At 42.1% G+C, this 14,710-nt stretch overlaps 2 protein-coding genes and 1 non-coding gene across 3 annotated transcripts; 2 read left to right on the forward strand and 1 right to left on the reverse strand.

Annotated features, from left to right (window-relative positions):
* LOC141792230 (uncharacterized) lies at positions 1-6,609 on the forward strand. Its single transcript, XM_074673086.1, has 2 exons — positions 1-309; positions 3,204-6,609. Exons 1-2 carry the CDS (start codon positions 132-134, stop codon positions 4,481-4,483), a joined length of 1,458 nt encoding a protein of 485 aa, XP_074529187.1. The 5' UTR covers positions 1-131; the 3' UTR covers positions 4,484-6,609.
* A 708-nt stretch (positions 6,610-7,317) lies between these two features.
* On the reverse strand, positions 7,318-9,686 carry LOC141792226 (tripartite motif-containing protein 16-like). Its single transcript, XM_074673083.1, has one exon. The coding sequence runs from the start codon at positions 9,126-9,128 to the stop codon at positions 7,443-7,445; it is 1,686 nt and encodes a 561-aa protein (XP_074529184.1). The 5' UTR covers positions 9,129-9,686; the 3' UTR covers positions 7,318-7,442.
* Positions 9,687-12,646: 2,960 nt separating this feature from the next.
* Positions 12,647-12,718, forward strand: trnaa-ugc (transfer RNA alanine (anticodon UGC)). The gene has a single exon. It is a non-coding gene; the product is annotated as a tRNA-Ala (tRNA).
* Positions 12,719-14,710: the final 1,992 nt, after the last annotated feature.

Raw genomic sequence — 14,710 nt, forward strand, 5'->3', positions numbered from 1 at the left:
ACTACCTTAAATCCACACAGAAGAAGGCAATGTCAAACTCAGACAAGCTCCCCATCAGCCCCCCCTGAAAATCACATCAAAAAAAGACATCAGGACTTAGTTTTCTTTCTTTTCTTTTTTTTGGCTATTGCATGTGGGAAACGTCCAGATTTCAGGATCTCAGAGTTTTATTCGAGCGGCGGCTGCTCACTGCGGTTAGCAGATACCTTTATGAAGAAAGAACAACGTCTGGATATGAAGAGGAGCTCCAGCGCTTAAGAAAACTACTGGATTTAATTTTAATCCATAAGATGAAGCCGCACGGAGCAGGTTAGTTCCTGAAAATGTGTGTGATAATGTTTCAGGGCCAGTAGCTGAGGTTCATAGACGTATTATACAATTTAAACTATGCTAAAACCACATCTGCTCTGCCTCGGCCACAAACTCAAGACACTAACTGATGGCAAAATATCACTGAGGATATTGGTTTTTTAACGAATGATTTATTTTGTCGAAACACAGAATACGCCCATTGATCTTGTAGTTAGATTAGTATTTGATGATTGTCCGTCTGAAAGCCCGCAATTCAGAGGGTTCATCCTCTTTGTGAAGCAGAAACTCGGGTCGGTCTTCGTCCTTCAGACCGCACAGCAGGCCAGTGTTTCGGTCGAAGCTGATTCAGGCTTTTTGAAACGGCTTCGCCCGCTGAAGGCTTTGTCACTCAAACTTGTCTCTTCTCAAGTGTCAACAAAACCATCTGCAGGGTAATAAATCACGATCATAACCTGCACCGACTGAATAGCTCCTATGCTAACAGGCTAACTGTTGTGCTACACACAAAGATGGCGGCTTGTCTTTTCTTTCTGTGGTGTTAGTTTTGCTGAATGGCCATTGTTGTTGTGTGTCTGCGCTGCGTACTGAGCCTCACAGTAGAGCTATGAGTCACAAACAGTTGAACATAAAACAGAGGCGTGAACAGCAGTATGTTGCCTAGGAGTGCCCCTGTATTGCCCATAGACTGTATATGCCCCCCTTCCCCCACAGACGGAAAACATGGTTTTAAGATGTCTTATCTATTTTCTACCTGTTTGTCACATAAAACACACACAAGTTAGTGCTTGATTACGTAATCATTGTTTTTGATGACTGCAGCCATGCATCTTGTCATGCTCTCCACCAGCTTCTGACAATGTTCTGCTGTCACAGAAGCCCACTCCAGCTGCAAACATTCAAACAGATCTGCTTTGCTCTTTTTGGCATGTGGTTCTCCATTTAAAGTTTGATGATGTTCCACAGGCTTTAAATTGGATTAAGATCTGATGATTGAGCTGGCCGCAGGCTGCAGGCTCATGGCTGACTTCATAACTACAACTCAAAGCAGACACTAGATGGCCTACTCTGGTCAATAATATGTAACAAAACAGTACATTGATGTCATGTGACAGGTGAATTTCACTTATTTTTATTTATTTAATGAAGCTGTGAGGAGTTTTTAAGTGATATTGCAAAACTCTCCCTTCTAGGTTTATGTCTGATTGTAATCCAATAAAAATGAGATTATCAATTTTACAGGTTACAGATTATTTCAAATAGCTACTTCTTAGCTGCCCCCGATTGGGTTGGACAGGACTGGATTAATTTACCGCATGTTTAAGTCTCTATGACAACACCATGCCGGCTGATAAAGTTTAGTAGAAGGAAGAGAGCTCTGTGTTTTTCTTTGCTGAAAATGATTTCTGTGATTAATTTTGTAGTGATGATGGACACGGGAGCTTAACTGTCAGAGAAAGGACAGAAGAGCAGAAGAAAGATCAACAGGAGAGTGATAGAGCACAAGCTAAAGGCTAATTATTAATTCACTCTTTAACACAGGGGCTAAACTGTTTGTGCTAATGTTGATTCCAACTCACAGTCAGCAGTTATTCTGCAGTGGTCTGTTCAAACTTGAGAGTCTATCAATAAAATGAAGAGTGAGGTTACGTTAGCTCTGATTGGTAGATGACTGGCAGGACATAACCAGGATTCACTAACATTACACATTACAGACATGTCTTAGAGCACCGGGCTGTCAGCTGTGCTAAATATAAACAGCTACTTAACTACTGTACAAACCGACAGTGTTCACTTGTTGTCACGTTAGCCTACAGATTCGTTGGAGCACCGGGCTGCCGATAGCACTACATATAGCTGGCTGCTACAGTGTTTGCTTGATGTTACTTTTCACACAGTAGCACTACTGGCAAATACATTATCTTCTTTAAAAAGTTGAGACTTTGCTATAAGAAATTTATGATAGTGTACATGAGATTTAGGGCTAGAAGGTGGTGAGGCAGTCCACACAACGCCAAAAACGGTCAAACCCGATTACATTTTGTTACGTTTTGGCCTTGCGTTTGAATAAGACCGCGTTGTGTTTTGTCTGAAAACAGAAACTTTTGAAAACGCTCTCCAGAGTGGAGAGTTTTCAAAACGCTCCTCCATCCAGCCTCGTATAAACACAGAGCAGAGTATTTCAGGGTGAAACGCTGACGTCACCGCATGCGCACACAGTTTCAGGTGAATGTTGCACGCTCAGCCACAACTTCCAGTTAAGCCATTCCGGTCCAGTTGGTGGCAGTAATGCGCCTCAAGGTTGGATTGCCAATTGTCTCACACAATAAAACGGCAGAAAAAGAAAGAACAACCACAACAATGATGGCTGTTTCTGAGTAGCATATAAACACACATATATCCACATCGCCAACTACTGGCCTGGCATGGCCACTACATCGTTGTGACTTGTCCTCTTGGAGTCGTATGAACGGGGATCGTTTTCACGCCGTCCTCATGTAAATGCGGGTGGCTTTTGGAAACGCAAAGGACGAATCTTTGCAGGAATCGTGGCCTGAAATGGACTCTTCTCATAGCATCTTTAAGTCCAGAGATCTAGGATCCATGTCCAAGGATTTTAATTTATATTTATTATTTATGTCCAGAGATACCTTGATTAACTGGCCAATTTCATATTTATTTACCCATAAGCTCAATAAAATGTTAACACGGAGAACCTGTAAAGCCTGCTTTTTTGTACACAAAAAATCTACAGGAATTGATGTGTGTACACAGTTGAACTCCACCTTCAGAACTTCTTTTTAGATCATTGAGGATTTTTTTTTTTCAGATTAGCTTTTCTATCAGGAAGATGATCTACTATCTCATTAATATTTGTTCCCTGTGTCCTGCAGATGTTCAGCTACTCATGGTGAAGAAAGAGGAGCTTCCCCCTGAGCAGCAGGATAATGAGTCCCCACTCATTAAAGAGGAACAGGAGGAAGTGTGGATCAGTCAGGGGAGAGAGCAGCTTCAAGGACTGGAGGAGGCTGATACCAAGGTTCTGTTTACTCCAGTCCATGTGAAGAGTGAAAATGATGACGAGAAACCTGAGCCCTCACTGCTTCATCAGAGACTCACTGACCACATGGAGACAGCAGCTGGTGGAGAGGACTGTGGAGAACCAGAACCAGCAAGGAGCTCAGAAACAGAAATAAATTTACAACCAGAGATTGAGGTTAAGATCGAAGCCTCCTCAGATACTGGATCAGGGTTTGAGGATGGAGCAGATGACTTCAGTGAGACCAGAGATTATCTTAAAATATTTAAATCTGCCACAAATGAAAGAGCAGAGACTGTAGAGTCACACACTGGTCCTGAGCCTGGTACAACTGATGATGTGGTTTCTCAGACAGAAAATAGACCTTTCAGCTGCTCAGTGTGCGGAAAAAGATTCACTCTTAAAGCATATTTGGGCAGACACATGATTGTTCACACTAAAGAAAAACGTTTCAGCTGCTCTGAATGTGGGAAAAGATTTAGCCGAAAAGCACATTTGACAAGTCACATGGTAGTTCACTCAAAAGAAAAACCTTTCAGCTGCTCTGAGTGTGGAAAAAGATTTAACCGAAAACTACTTCTGACAAGACATATGTTTGAACATTCAGAAGAAAAACCTTTTAGCTGCTCTTTATGTGGAAAAGGATTAAGAGCCAAAGGAGAACTGACAAGTCATATGTTAGTTCACACCCAAGAAAAACCTTTCAGCTGTACCAAATGTAGAAAAAGATTTAGCCGAAAGAGAAATTTGAAAACACATATGTTAGTTCACACAAAAGAAAAACCTTTCAGCTGCTCTGAATGTGGGAAAAGATTTAACCATAAAGTAAGTTTGACTGCACATTTGTTTGTCCACACCAAAGAAAAACCTTTCAGCTGCTCTGAATGTGGAAAAAGCTTCCACCAAAAAGGAGCTTTGAAAAGTCATATGCTTGTCCACACCCAAGAAAAAGCCTTCAGCTGCTCTGAATGTGATAAAAAATTTAACCACAAAGCTAATTTGACTGCACATATGTTTGTCCACACCCAAGAAAAACCTTTCAGATGCTCTGAATGTGGGAAAAGGTTTAGCCAAAAAGGACACTTGACAATTCACATGTTTGTTCACAACCAAGAATTCTTTCAGCTGTTTTGAATGTGGGAAAGGTTTAACCACAAAGTAAGTCCATTAACACATGATTGTTCCTAAATGAAGGGTGGTCCTACAGTTCTTCCTTAGCTGAATATGGAGCTTCATGTTGCAGCCCACATTTGGGGAGAGACCAAGAGTTTCTCTTTGTTTTCAGAGTTACAGAGCCTGTGTTATTGAAAGTCATTGAACGTATGTTAAAATAAATGTGTGTGTCTGTTAACATGATACATATGAATGTCTTTATTTATAAAGCAGTTTTGTGTATCCTTACAGAGGGGAGAGGTTCTGAGGACAGGTGCCATTCAGTGCGTTTAGTCTGTAAACCTCCTGCTCAGTAGCTCTGTCACAGATCACTCACTGACTGTTCACTGAATGTACTGCAGCTTTAACTGAATTACTCACTGTTGTTTACTAACTGAACATATTGAATGGCACCTCGCCTCTTCTGTGAAATTAAAAATGAAACAACCAAATTGAAGCTTTTTGCTGTTCTGACATTCAATTTTCTTTTTTTTTTTTTGCGCTTAAAGGACAACCTTTTCTTTCACATTATGATCAATAACAATTGACGTGTTATTAAATTTACATCAAAGGTTAATTTCTTAGTTTAAAGTAATATAATTTACTAGAGCGGAAAAAAATGATATCCATAAAGATATTTACTGAGCGATACAAAACAGACACAAACAAAAAGAAAAGGTCCACCTTCCGCTGATGCACATGGTGGCATTCCCACAGGACGCCTCTGTGAAACCATGGCAACGCACATTTCCTATTTCCACCTGAGAGGGGGCGTTTGTCCAAAAGCCTGTTGCTGTAAATATACCTTAATAAAAGGGACTTCAATCAGATGTGAGTGTGACTTGTGATGGAGCGCACGCTGCCACTAAGGGGGTGGGTGAAGAGCTGGTCGGAAAAAGGGCCTTACTCTCTCATGACTCGCAGTAAGTGTGGATGTGACAGAGTCAGGGTGTGTCTCAAAGCGATAATTTTACGCGTCCTCTGTCCTCCTTCCTCCCTCTTGAAGTACTTTCTGAGTCATTTTGAAGGCTGGCCCAAAGCGATAATTGTAGATAATTGGAGGAGAGAGGATGGAGGAGACTGATCAGAGAAGCGATGATCGATGAAACACGAGAGCTGGCTTTGAGGAAGTCTTTTCACTGACAGACACGCCCCCATATGGAAGATCACTTTCTGATAGGACGCTGCAGCTGCTCAGACTTCTTTAGATGAAACTTCACAAACACAACAGAGTTTAATGAGAGTGAAAAGACGAGCTGAAAACAGGCACAAAGGAACATTCAGAAACGGGTCATAAATCTGGTTATAAAGTGTTTGTTGTAAGTTTGAAGCATAAAACACTGAACACAACCATCATCAAATCAATAAAACAGAGGATTTATACCGAAGACTGAAATCTACTAAATATCTTCCTGAAACACAATAAATTGGGTTATTAATAAGTTTCCGAGTTCATGATCAGATGCGCTCTAGACAAAGGCTAAATAATTCATAAATAATCTAATAATGATGCATTTTACTGGAAAAATGATCCATGAACTTCTGAACAGCACACAGAATAAACAGAGAGCAGGTTTTCTTCATGGTAACGTGTGTGTTTAACTGGTTAAAGGAACAGACAAAGCTCTGTTACTGTATATGTTTGATCAGAGTCATTACAGCGCACATGTGCAGACACACAAACAGCTGTTAGAGCTGACTGACGTCGCTTCTTGTGACGCTCCATTGCTCTTAAAACGAATCTCCTCCATCCTCTCTCCTCTCTTTAGTTCCTCACGTCTCTCCATCATCTCTGGTGGGAGGGACTAAGACGTGAAAGGCGCAAGTGGAGGAAGGAAGGATGAAACTTTGGAGCACCCATTGAAGGCTTTATTAGGGTGTGAACAGAAGTGAAGCCTGATGGGAAAAAACATGCTGAGGTATGCACTGTTGGCTGATTCTTTAGTTGACAGGAGTTGTTGAACAGGTCGGAGCAGGAACAGCACAGGTGATAAAAACAAGCACGACTGAGTTTCCTGGCTGTATCAGGTTCAGCCTCGTGTCACACTGTGGGTCACTGACTGTTAATGTTACCTGTTACACCTGTGCTCACCTGACATACAAAGTCCAAACATCTGCTGAGAAAATAAAAATAAAAAAAGCATGTCATCCCTCCTGAGCTCTGTCTTCTTTAAGGAAAGTTCTGCAGTGTTGGATTGAGACTGAGAGGAGGATTTCAGAAACAGACTCAGAGATGTAGGGATAAGGGTGGAGGTGGACTGAAAGAACCACAAAACTCAAAGTGATCATTCTGCTGAAATATTGTTTACACATGATTTTCATTTTTTAGAAGAGCAAGTAAATCAAAACTTTAGAAAAACTGTCATGATGGTACTGTTTCTGAGTTAAAGTATTATTAAAAGAGCAAACTAGTGTTTGTTTTTTTAGAGATGACAAGTGTCTTGCATTTTTTTTATTTCTTCATTTAATATTTCATTCAGGATTTAAACAGACTTATTCAAGTGTTTGTTTTCTAATGACTCCAAAGACCCCAAATTTAATCCCAAAACAGATGATACTACAACCGATTCCATGGGGTTATTGATTTATTTGTTATGTTTTTTTGTTTTTTTTTTACAAAGCTTCAACTCTTTTATACAAGTTAAAAAGTCTGTTTTAACTTGAATTTTTCAGATAGAAAAGGTGATTTTTTTGAAGATGTACAGTGAAAACAGCATCATGAAACAATCCCAAGTTTTCATTAAAGTCACAATTTTTTAACTTTACATCAAATCTCTGATCATAACAAACCTGGACATAAACACTTTCAATCAAACATGCAGCAGTTATGATATTTTTAACCAAAGCAAACAAAAAAGATCCAGAGTAGCATACAGAGCAGAGCAGAAACAGCTCAACATGTTGTAGAGCGTCACAGAGGAGTCGCTCTGTGACCTCCTGTCTACTTTAGCTTAATAAACTCAGCAGAGCTAGGATAAGTCTGAGGCCAAAGTCCAGGATAGAGAGGCTGAGTGAACCTGGTCTGGACTCTGTGGAGGAGAGTCATGGTGTCAGAGACTCTGTAGTAGGACAGAGTCCCTGCCTCATGATCCAGGTAGACTCCTATTATAGAGGACTGAGGGCCTGAGATAGCAGTCACAGTGTTATCATGTCTGAATATGTATCCACTTTCCCTACTGTCACAACTTACTGACCAAGATTTGTTGTTGTAACCAAATCCACATTCATTCCCGGTCCCTGTCCTGCTGATATCTTTGTATGCAACTGCTATTAAAATGCATCCACTACACTTCACCTCCCAGTAACATCGTCCACTCAGACCCTCTTTACTCAGGACCTGCCCCCAATAAACAAACCTGTCTGGGTGATCTGCATAAACCTGCTTTTGTTTCATCAACATCACCTTTCTATCTCCGTCTGTCAATAACAAATGTCTGAAAGCCGTATTTGGATCCAATGTGATTTGTCGAGAGTACCTCAGAAACTGAGCTCTGGTTGTGGGCTCTGCTGGAGAAGGTAAAACCTCCACCTCAGTCACAGCTGAGGAGATCTTCAGCCAGTCCTCCCTCAGAGCAGCCTGCAGTTTGTCCTTCACCTCTGACACAGCTGCTGTCATAGCCTTAAATGAGCTCAGAGGACAGACGTGGATGCTGGGACAGTCTTCAGAAGGACTCAGACGTGACAGTGAGGGGTAGTTGTTGTAGTTGTTGAGGAAATGGAGGTGATCCTCTGAGTGGGACAGCTTCTCCAGCTCAGTGTCTCTCCACCTCAGATCAGAGATCTCCTGCTGCAGCTTCTCCTTTAGCTCTGTAGCTTCACTCACTTGACTTTTCTGCTGGGCTCTGATCTGCTGCGTGACCTCAGAGCGTGTTTTCTCAATGAGACGGATCAGCTGAGTGAGGCTCTCCTCGCTGTCTCTCACAGCTTCATCAGCAGACAGGTTGAAGGCCTCCACCCTCTGCTGGAGCAGCTTGATGTCCCTCTCTCTGTCCTGGACTCTCTGCTGGATTTTCTGCCGACTCAGCCCGAGCTCTGTCTGCCTCTCAGCTCTCTCTGCTGCAGCAGAGACCGTGTCGTGGCCTCTGTGGTCGTCCATGGAGCAGAGGTAACAGATGTTCTGCTGATCAGTGCGGCAGTAAATCTTCATCACCTCGTCATGGCGAGAGCAGATGTTCTCCTGAAGCTTGAACGTGGCTTCAACCAGCTTGTGTTTCTTTAACACAGCTACAGTGAAGTGAGGCTGGAGGTGTTGATCACAGAAAGAGGCCATACAAGCCAGACAGGTCTTGATGGCTTTCAGCTTCTTTCCACAGCAGAAATCACAGGCCACGTCTTCAGGTCCAGCATCAGGAGGGTCAGGTGAAGCAGCTTGAGGTTCTTCCTTCCTCAGTTCCTCCACCAGCTCTGCTAACATGGTGTTTTTCCCCAGAACAAGCCTCTGTGTGAAAGTCTGCCTGCACTGAGGGCAGCTGTGTGTTTCCTTGTGTCTCTCCTCATCCCAGCAGTCGTTGATACAGCTCATGCAGTAGCTGTGCCCACAGGGAATAGTCACTGGATCCTTCAGAAGATCCAGACAGATGGAACAGCTCAGTTTTTCTCGGTCCAGCTGAATCCCTTGCTGCGCCATTTGTCCTCTGAGCAGACGGTGAATGTCGAGGAAGTTTCTCTTTCTGTTCCTGATAAACTCTGTGCTCACAGCCTCTGTGTTTACTCACTGATCTACAGAGGATGTGCCTGCCAGCTTTGACATTTCACCACACGCTGTTTACACCCATCCACAAAGTGCTAGATCTGCAAAAGGGGAGGAGACCACATGTCTGAGCTGAGTGCTGTGAGAGGAGGAGCCAACCAGGAAATGAAGTCTGTGTGGTTCAAACGTTGAGTTTTACATCAGGAAGAAGAGAGTCAGACACACAGAGAGCACTAAAAGAACTACAACAACATGGCTCATTGATTGACTTCCGTGTTCAATCATTTGTTCATTCAAACAGGATAAAAGAAACAAAACAAACAAAAGATAATTAATATGCACTATGTGTTCAAGCAAAAAAACGCAACAATAAACGAGACAACTCTATCATCACATAGATAATCATACCTTGTTTGAAAGGGTGCAGTATGGTTCATAAAACTTTGCTGGTCCTACCTCTTTATTGTTGTGCATTTATAGTTTAATCTGTCAGAGCATGTGTAGAAAAACAAAACAGAAGAAAAGAAATTGCATCATAATAATAATAGATAAATAAAAATCATCAAAAATACATTGTTTATTGGTTTAAGTTTGTTTTCATCTCTCTCCTGTATCCACTTATGATTAGGTTTATATAATTTTTTCACTGCAGTTGTTCCACAAATTAACTCCTTTAACTGATACACTGTGTGTTTTGGTGTTAGTATGTACTGGCTGGTTTTTGAAAAAGCATCATCCTCTGAGATTGGGTTTAATTTCTGTTTTTGGAACAGTTTTTAAATGCCCTGTGGTTACTGATTCTGATTTGCTTTTTGTGTTATTAGAAGTGTTTTTTGAGGTTGACTAAGACCATGAATGTCAGTGCCTTCGGTTTGATGAAGAGTGGGTTTTATGGTTCTCATTCGGTGCTGTTATTTACTATTGATATTGCTTTATTTCAGAGTTTGAATATTGTTCAGTCAGGAACACTCTCGTCATACATTGATCCATTTATTGCCAAATGGACACAGTTAGAATTGGTGTTACAGCTCTGCTTTTCAGAGGACTCTCTGGGTTATGAGCAGCCTGCTCGAGCTTTCCAGGGAGTGCAAAGCAAAACCCCCATACGTACATAGAGATTAGAAAGATGTATACGTATCAATAGGATACATTACGGAGTCGTAATAGGAGGAGTCTGGGGTGGAGGAGGAATTATTAAGACAGTAGCAGCTGGGTAGAAAAGAGGTAGCAGGGATAAGACAGAGTGATGATTTGAATACACCTCCTTGTCGTTAGACACACGCTGTGATTGGTTGAGAGGGGTTAAAGATTGAATATCAGCCTGTCAGCTGATCCCAGCCGGGCATATGACTTCTATGTCCTGCATGAACTTACGCTAACTCCATTTTTTGTGTTTGTGTTGTGTTATTCTGCTGCCACATCTGAAGTCAGATCATGCTGACATAAGGCACAGGACTTGTTAGATCTTTTTTTTTTTGCTCTTTTATCATCTCCTTATTTTATTTTATTAGGGTCCTCGGCCTGAGCCAGGGCACCTTCTAGCAAGCTAAAAGGTGCCCTCGGCCTTTGGCCGAAGGGAATTTTTGTTTTTCGTCCGTTTCTTTTTTTTATTATTATTATTCCGTCCGCGCTTTGAACGCTAATTAGACCCCCAAACGTGGTCCAAAACTTACCAAAATTGGCACGCACCCCAGAATCGTGAAATTTTTTTTAATTTTATTTTTTCTTTTTAAAAAAAGCAAAAAAAGCTTAATGAAAGTTATTTAATAAAAAGAAAAAGAGAGGAAAAAAATAGATCAAATATTTATTAATTTCATGTTACATCAGCATTGTTTATCTTCTTTGACTCTTGGAAGTGAGGAGATGTCCAGGTTTCAGGATCTTAAAGATTCATTTAAGTGGCGGCTGCTCACCACTGTTAGCAGAGACATGGATGAACAAAGATCAACACCTGGAAACGAAGAGGAGCTCCAGTGTCAGATAAAACTTTGTGATTTTAATCCCCGACACAAAGCTGCACAGAGCAGGTTTGTTTCTGAAAATGTGTGTCACAATGTTTAGGTATGCAGTAGCTAAAGTTCACAGACATAAACTCTGACCTGATATTCAATTTAATTCATGCAGAAACCACATCCACTTTGTGTTGGCCTCAAACTCAAGATACAAACTGTTGGTGAAACATTGATGTGGATATTATTTTCTTAACAAATTATTTATTTTGTTGAAACACAGAAGAAGTCCTCAGGAGTGCACCTGAGTTTATTAAAAGTATATGGACCGTTCTGCTAAACTGGCTCAAATACAGAGATGTAATTTGTGTGAACTTTAAATCTTATTTAAACATCTACCATGTTCATGTTGCACCACATCTAGAGGACAAATATAGTATATAGTTAAAAAACAGTCAACTTTCACATTATGTTTTCTAACTTAAACTAAATATCTTTCCTCTCCTAAAGTTTGTCAGTACCAAAACACAGGATTACATTTCACTAAAAAGAATTATATAAATATCTTTTTTTCCAGTTTCCCACTGTACAAGGTATTACTAAAATTTCATATAATGTATTTCTGGATTAAAATAATTTTGAATAAATTTTATGAACAGAATTTTATCTTCATTTTTTCCAAATGTATCAAAATTTAAAAGCCATCTTCATTTGTAAAATGTATCAAATTGATCATAAGGACCCCATAAGTCATTGATGATCAAAGAATACACACACTTAATAGGTCATAATCATACAGTTGTGTTTGGTGATTCAATACATTTTATTTTTGTTAAAACACCTGTTGTTTCAGTAAGACTGCACTTTTTCAGTAATGACCATACTGGTGCTGTAGTTGCAGAAATATTTTGTTTGAGAGTGTAAATGTAATCACTTTACTTTTTTCATTATATTTCAACTTTTAACCAATGGCAAAATTGATTCATCGTTAAAGAAATAACTGATTTAATCTTTCATGTGAAATTTTGATTGGTATGAGGTCACAAGTGTGGAGTAAGGTTAAACCATTGCTCCTTAATATTTTGCCTCCTCTTTTGGTCTGGATAGTAGTCTAACAGGTACCACAGCCTACATGCTTCTTTAATGGGCCCTATGATCAACGTACCTGTCTATGGGGACCACAGGTCTGTATATTTTACTAATTAACCTATTCACATCCTGGTTCAAAAAACATCTCCTGTCTGAATCACTAATTGTACTGTCAGCACACACTGTACGGTAATGAATTTTTTTCAACTCGGCAGTTCACAGGATATTAAGATCGCTAGCTTGCCCAATCAGTGGCACAGCTCAGGGTCACGTGACCAACAGGCGCCCTATAGCTGTACATGAAGCCCTTGCCACCACTAATATGGCTGCTAGAGCCCGAATTTGCAATCTGCGATCTGCAATCAGCATAAACCACACCCCTATTTGATCTATCAAAGGACATCAGATTGATGCACTGGAGATGTAATTCAGCGGTAGAGCGCATGCTTTGCATGCATGAGGTTCTGGGTTCAATCCCCAGCATCTCCAAGGGCAGTTCTCTTGATTACACGGGGGCAAGTCCAAGACTGTGTCAGCCAGAAAATAACACTTGGAGTCAGCTATATCTGGCCAATACCCCTCATGAAGTCACAGATGTTTTCTAAAACAAAATGGTAGCCTTCTTGGTGCACTGTGGGCTCCCCGTCACTGCCGCAAGTCACTTGAGTGTCTTCCAGTAAGGCTCAACATTGCCCCTTGCAAGTGAAAGGCATTCTGCAATTTGGGGCACCTCCTCACTCCTAATCCAGGCCACAAATAAAAAAGAAGAAATTTCAACGTTTGGCATAGGACTGCCAGAGTGGTTGTTGTGGCCGTATACCTCTCAGCGAATGGCCTGCTTTGGCTGTTCCTAACAATTCCTAACAATTCCTAACGATTCCTAACGATTCCTAACACTTTACCGACCAAGTTCTAACCAAGTCCAACAGGGTAAAAAGATGCTGCGGTTGTGACGTCATCCGCAAGGGCCTGCCTTCTGTCAAGCAAACAACTGTGCTGCAGGTTAGACTGTCAGAGAATCCTTCATGTTTGGAAAAAAAGGCATGTTTATCTCCCCGTTTACTCTAAGCTAACGATAGTACATTTAATTAAATTATCATATCTAATAAGAATAAACATTTGGCAGTCTATGCTGGCATATTTGGTCATATAACTCTTGTCGCAGTGGGATAAAAGGTGCTATATGCTCCTGTTTACTGAAGGCTAACGATAGTACGTTTTACTACAAGATCATACTGTCATTTATTTAACAACAACAAAAATGTGTCAGTCCCAATGTAATTGTAATTGTATCACTACAAGGACAAACCGATTCAGAGACAGGCTGGAGAGAAAGGCTAAGATCGCTACCTCATTTGTCGTCATGTCTTTACAATATAACAATTACCTTTATGTCATCAATGCACCTGAACTTTTATAGCAGCTTTTTTGCACTTTACACTGTTTTGCACTGACTGAAGGGCTTTTGCAATTTCGTTGTACTTGTTTGTCTTGTTACATGAAGAAGGTCATCTTGAACAAAGGCAACTGCCGCTATCACCAGAATAACATTGGCAACATCAACCTCAACTACAGCGTTCATCACCGAAGCCACTCCAGCTGCCCCCACCAATGCCACTGCAGCTGCCCCCACCAACGCCACTACAGCTGCCCCCACCAACGCCACTACAGCTGCCCCTACCAACGCCACTACAGCTGCCCCTACCAACGCCACTACAGCTGCCCCCACCAACGCCACTACAGCTGCCCCTACCAACCCCACCAACGCCACTACAGCTGCCCCTACCAACGCCACCAATGCCACTACAGCTGCCCCTACCAACGCCACTACAGCTGCCCCTACCAACGCCACCAATGCCACTACAGCTGCCCCTACCAACGCCACTACAGCTGCCCCTACCAACGTCACTATAGCTGCCCCTACCAATGTCACTACAGCTGCCCCTACCAACGCCACCAACGCCACTACAGCTGCCCCTACCAACGTCACTACATCTGCCCCTACCAACGCCACCAACGCCACTACAGCTGCCCCTACCAATGCCACTACAGCTGCCCCTACCAACGCCACCAACGCCACTACAGCTGCCCTACCAACGCCACTACAGCTGCCCCTACCAACGCCACTACAGCTGCCCCTACCAACGCCACCAACGCCACTACAGCTGCCCCTACCAATGCCACTACAGCTGCCCCTACCAACGCCACCAACGCCACTACAGCTGCCCTACCAACGCCACTACAGCTGCCCCTACCAACGCCACTACAGCTGCCCCTACCAACGCCACCAACGCCACTACAGCTGCCCTACCAACTCCACTACAGCTGTCCCTACCAATGCTACCAACGCCACTACAGCTGCCCCTACCATTGCCACTACAGCCGCCCCCACCAACGCCATCAATGCCACTCCGGCTGCCCCTATCATCACTGCAGCCGCCCCCACAAAAGCCACTACAGCTGCCCCCACTAACGCCATCA

Source organism: Halichoeres trimaculatus, unplaced genomic scaffold (genome assembly GCF_033239565.1).
Source record: "Halichoeres trimaculatus isolate MK-OKI-2021-1 unplaced genomic scaffold, fHalTri1.1 fHalTri1_scaffold_6, whole genome shotgun sequence".
Taxonomy (NCBI): domain Eukaryota; kingdom Metazoa; phylum Chordata; class Actinopteri; order Labriformes; family Labridae; genus Halichoeres; species Halichoeres trimaculatus.

What these genes read in the sequence shown, in the direction of transcription:
- LOC141792226 (XM_074673083.1), bottom strand. Translation starts at nt 9,128, where the DNA reads ATGGCGCAGCAAGGGATTCAGCTGGACCGAGAAAAACTGAGCTGTTCC.
- LOC141792230 (XM_074673086.1), top strand. Translation starts at nt 132, where the DNA reads ATGTGGGAAACGTCCAGATTTCAGGATCTCAGAGTTTTATTCGAGCGG. An exon ending in GATGAAGCCGCACGGAGCAG is followed by an intron (nt 310 to 3,203) that starts GTTAGTTCCTGA and finishes TGTGTCCTGCAG; the next exon opens with ATGTTCAGCTACTCATGGTG.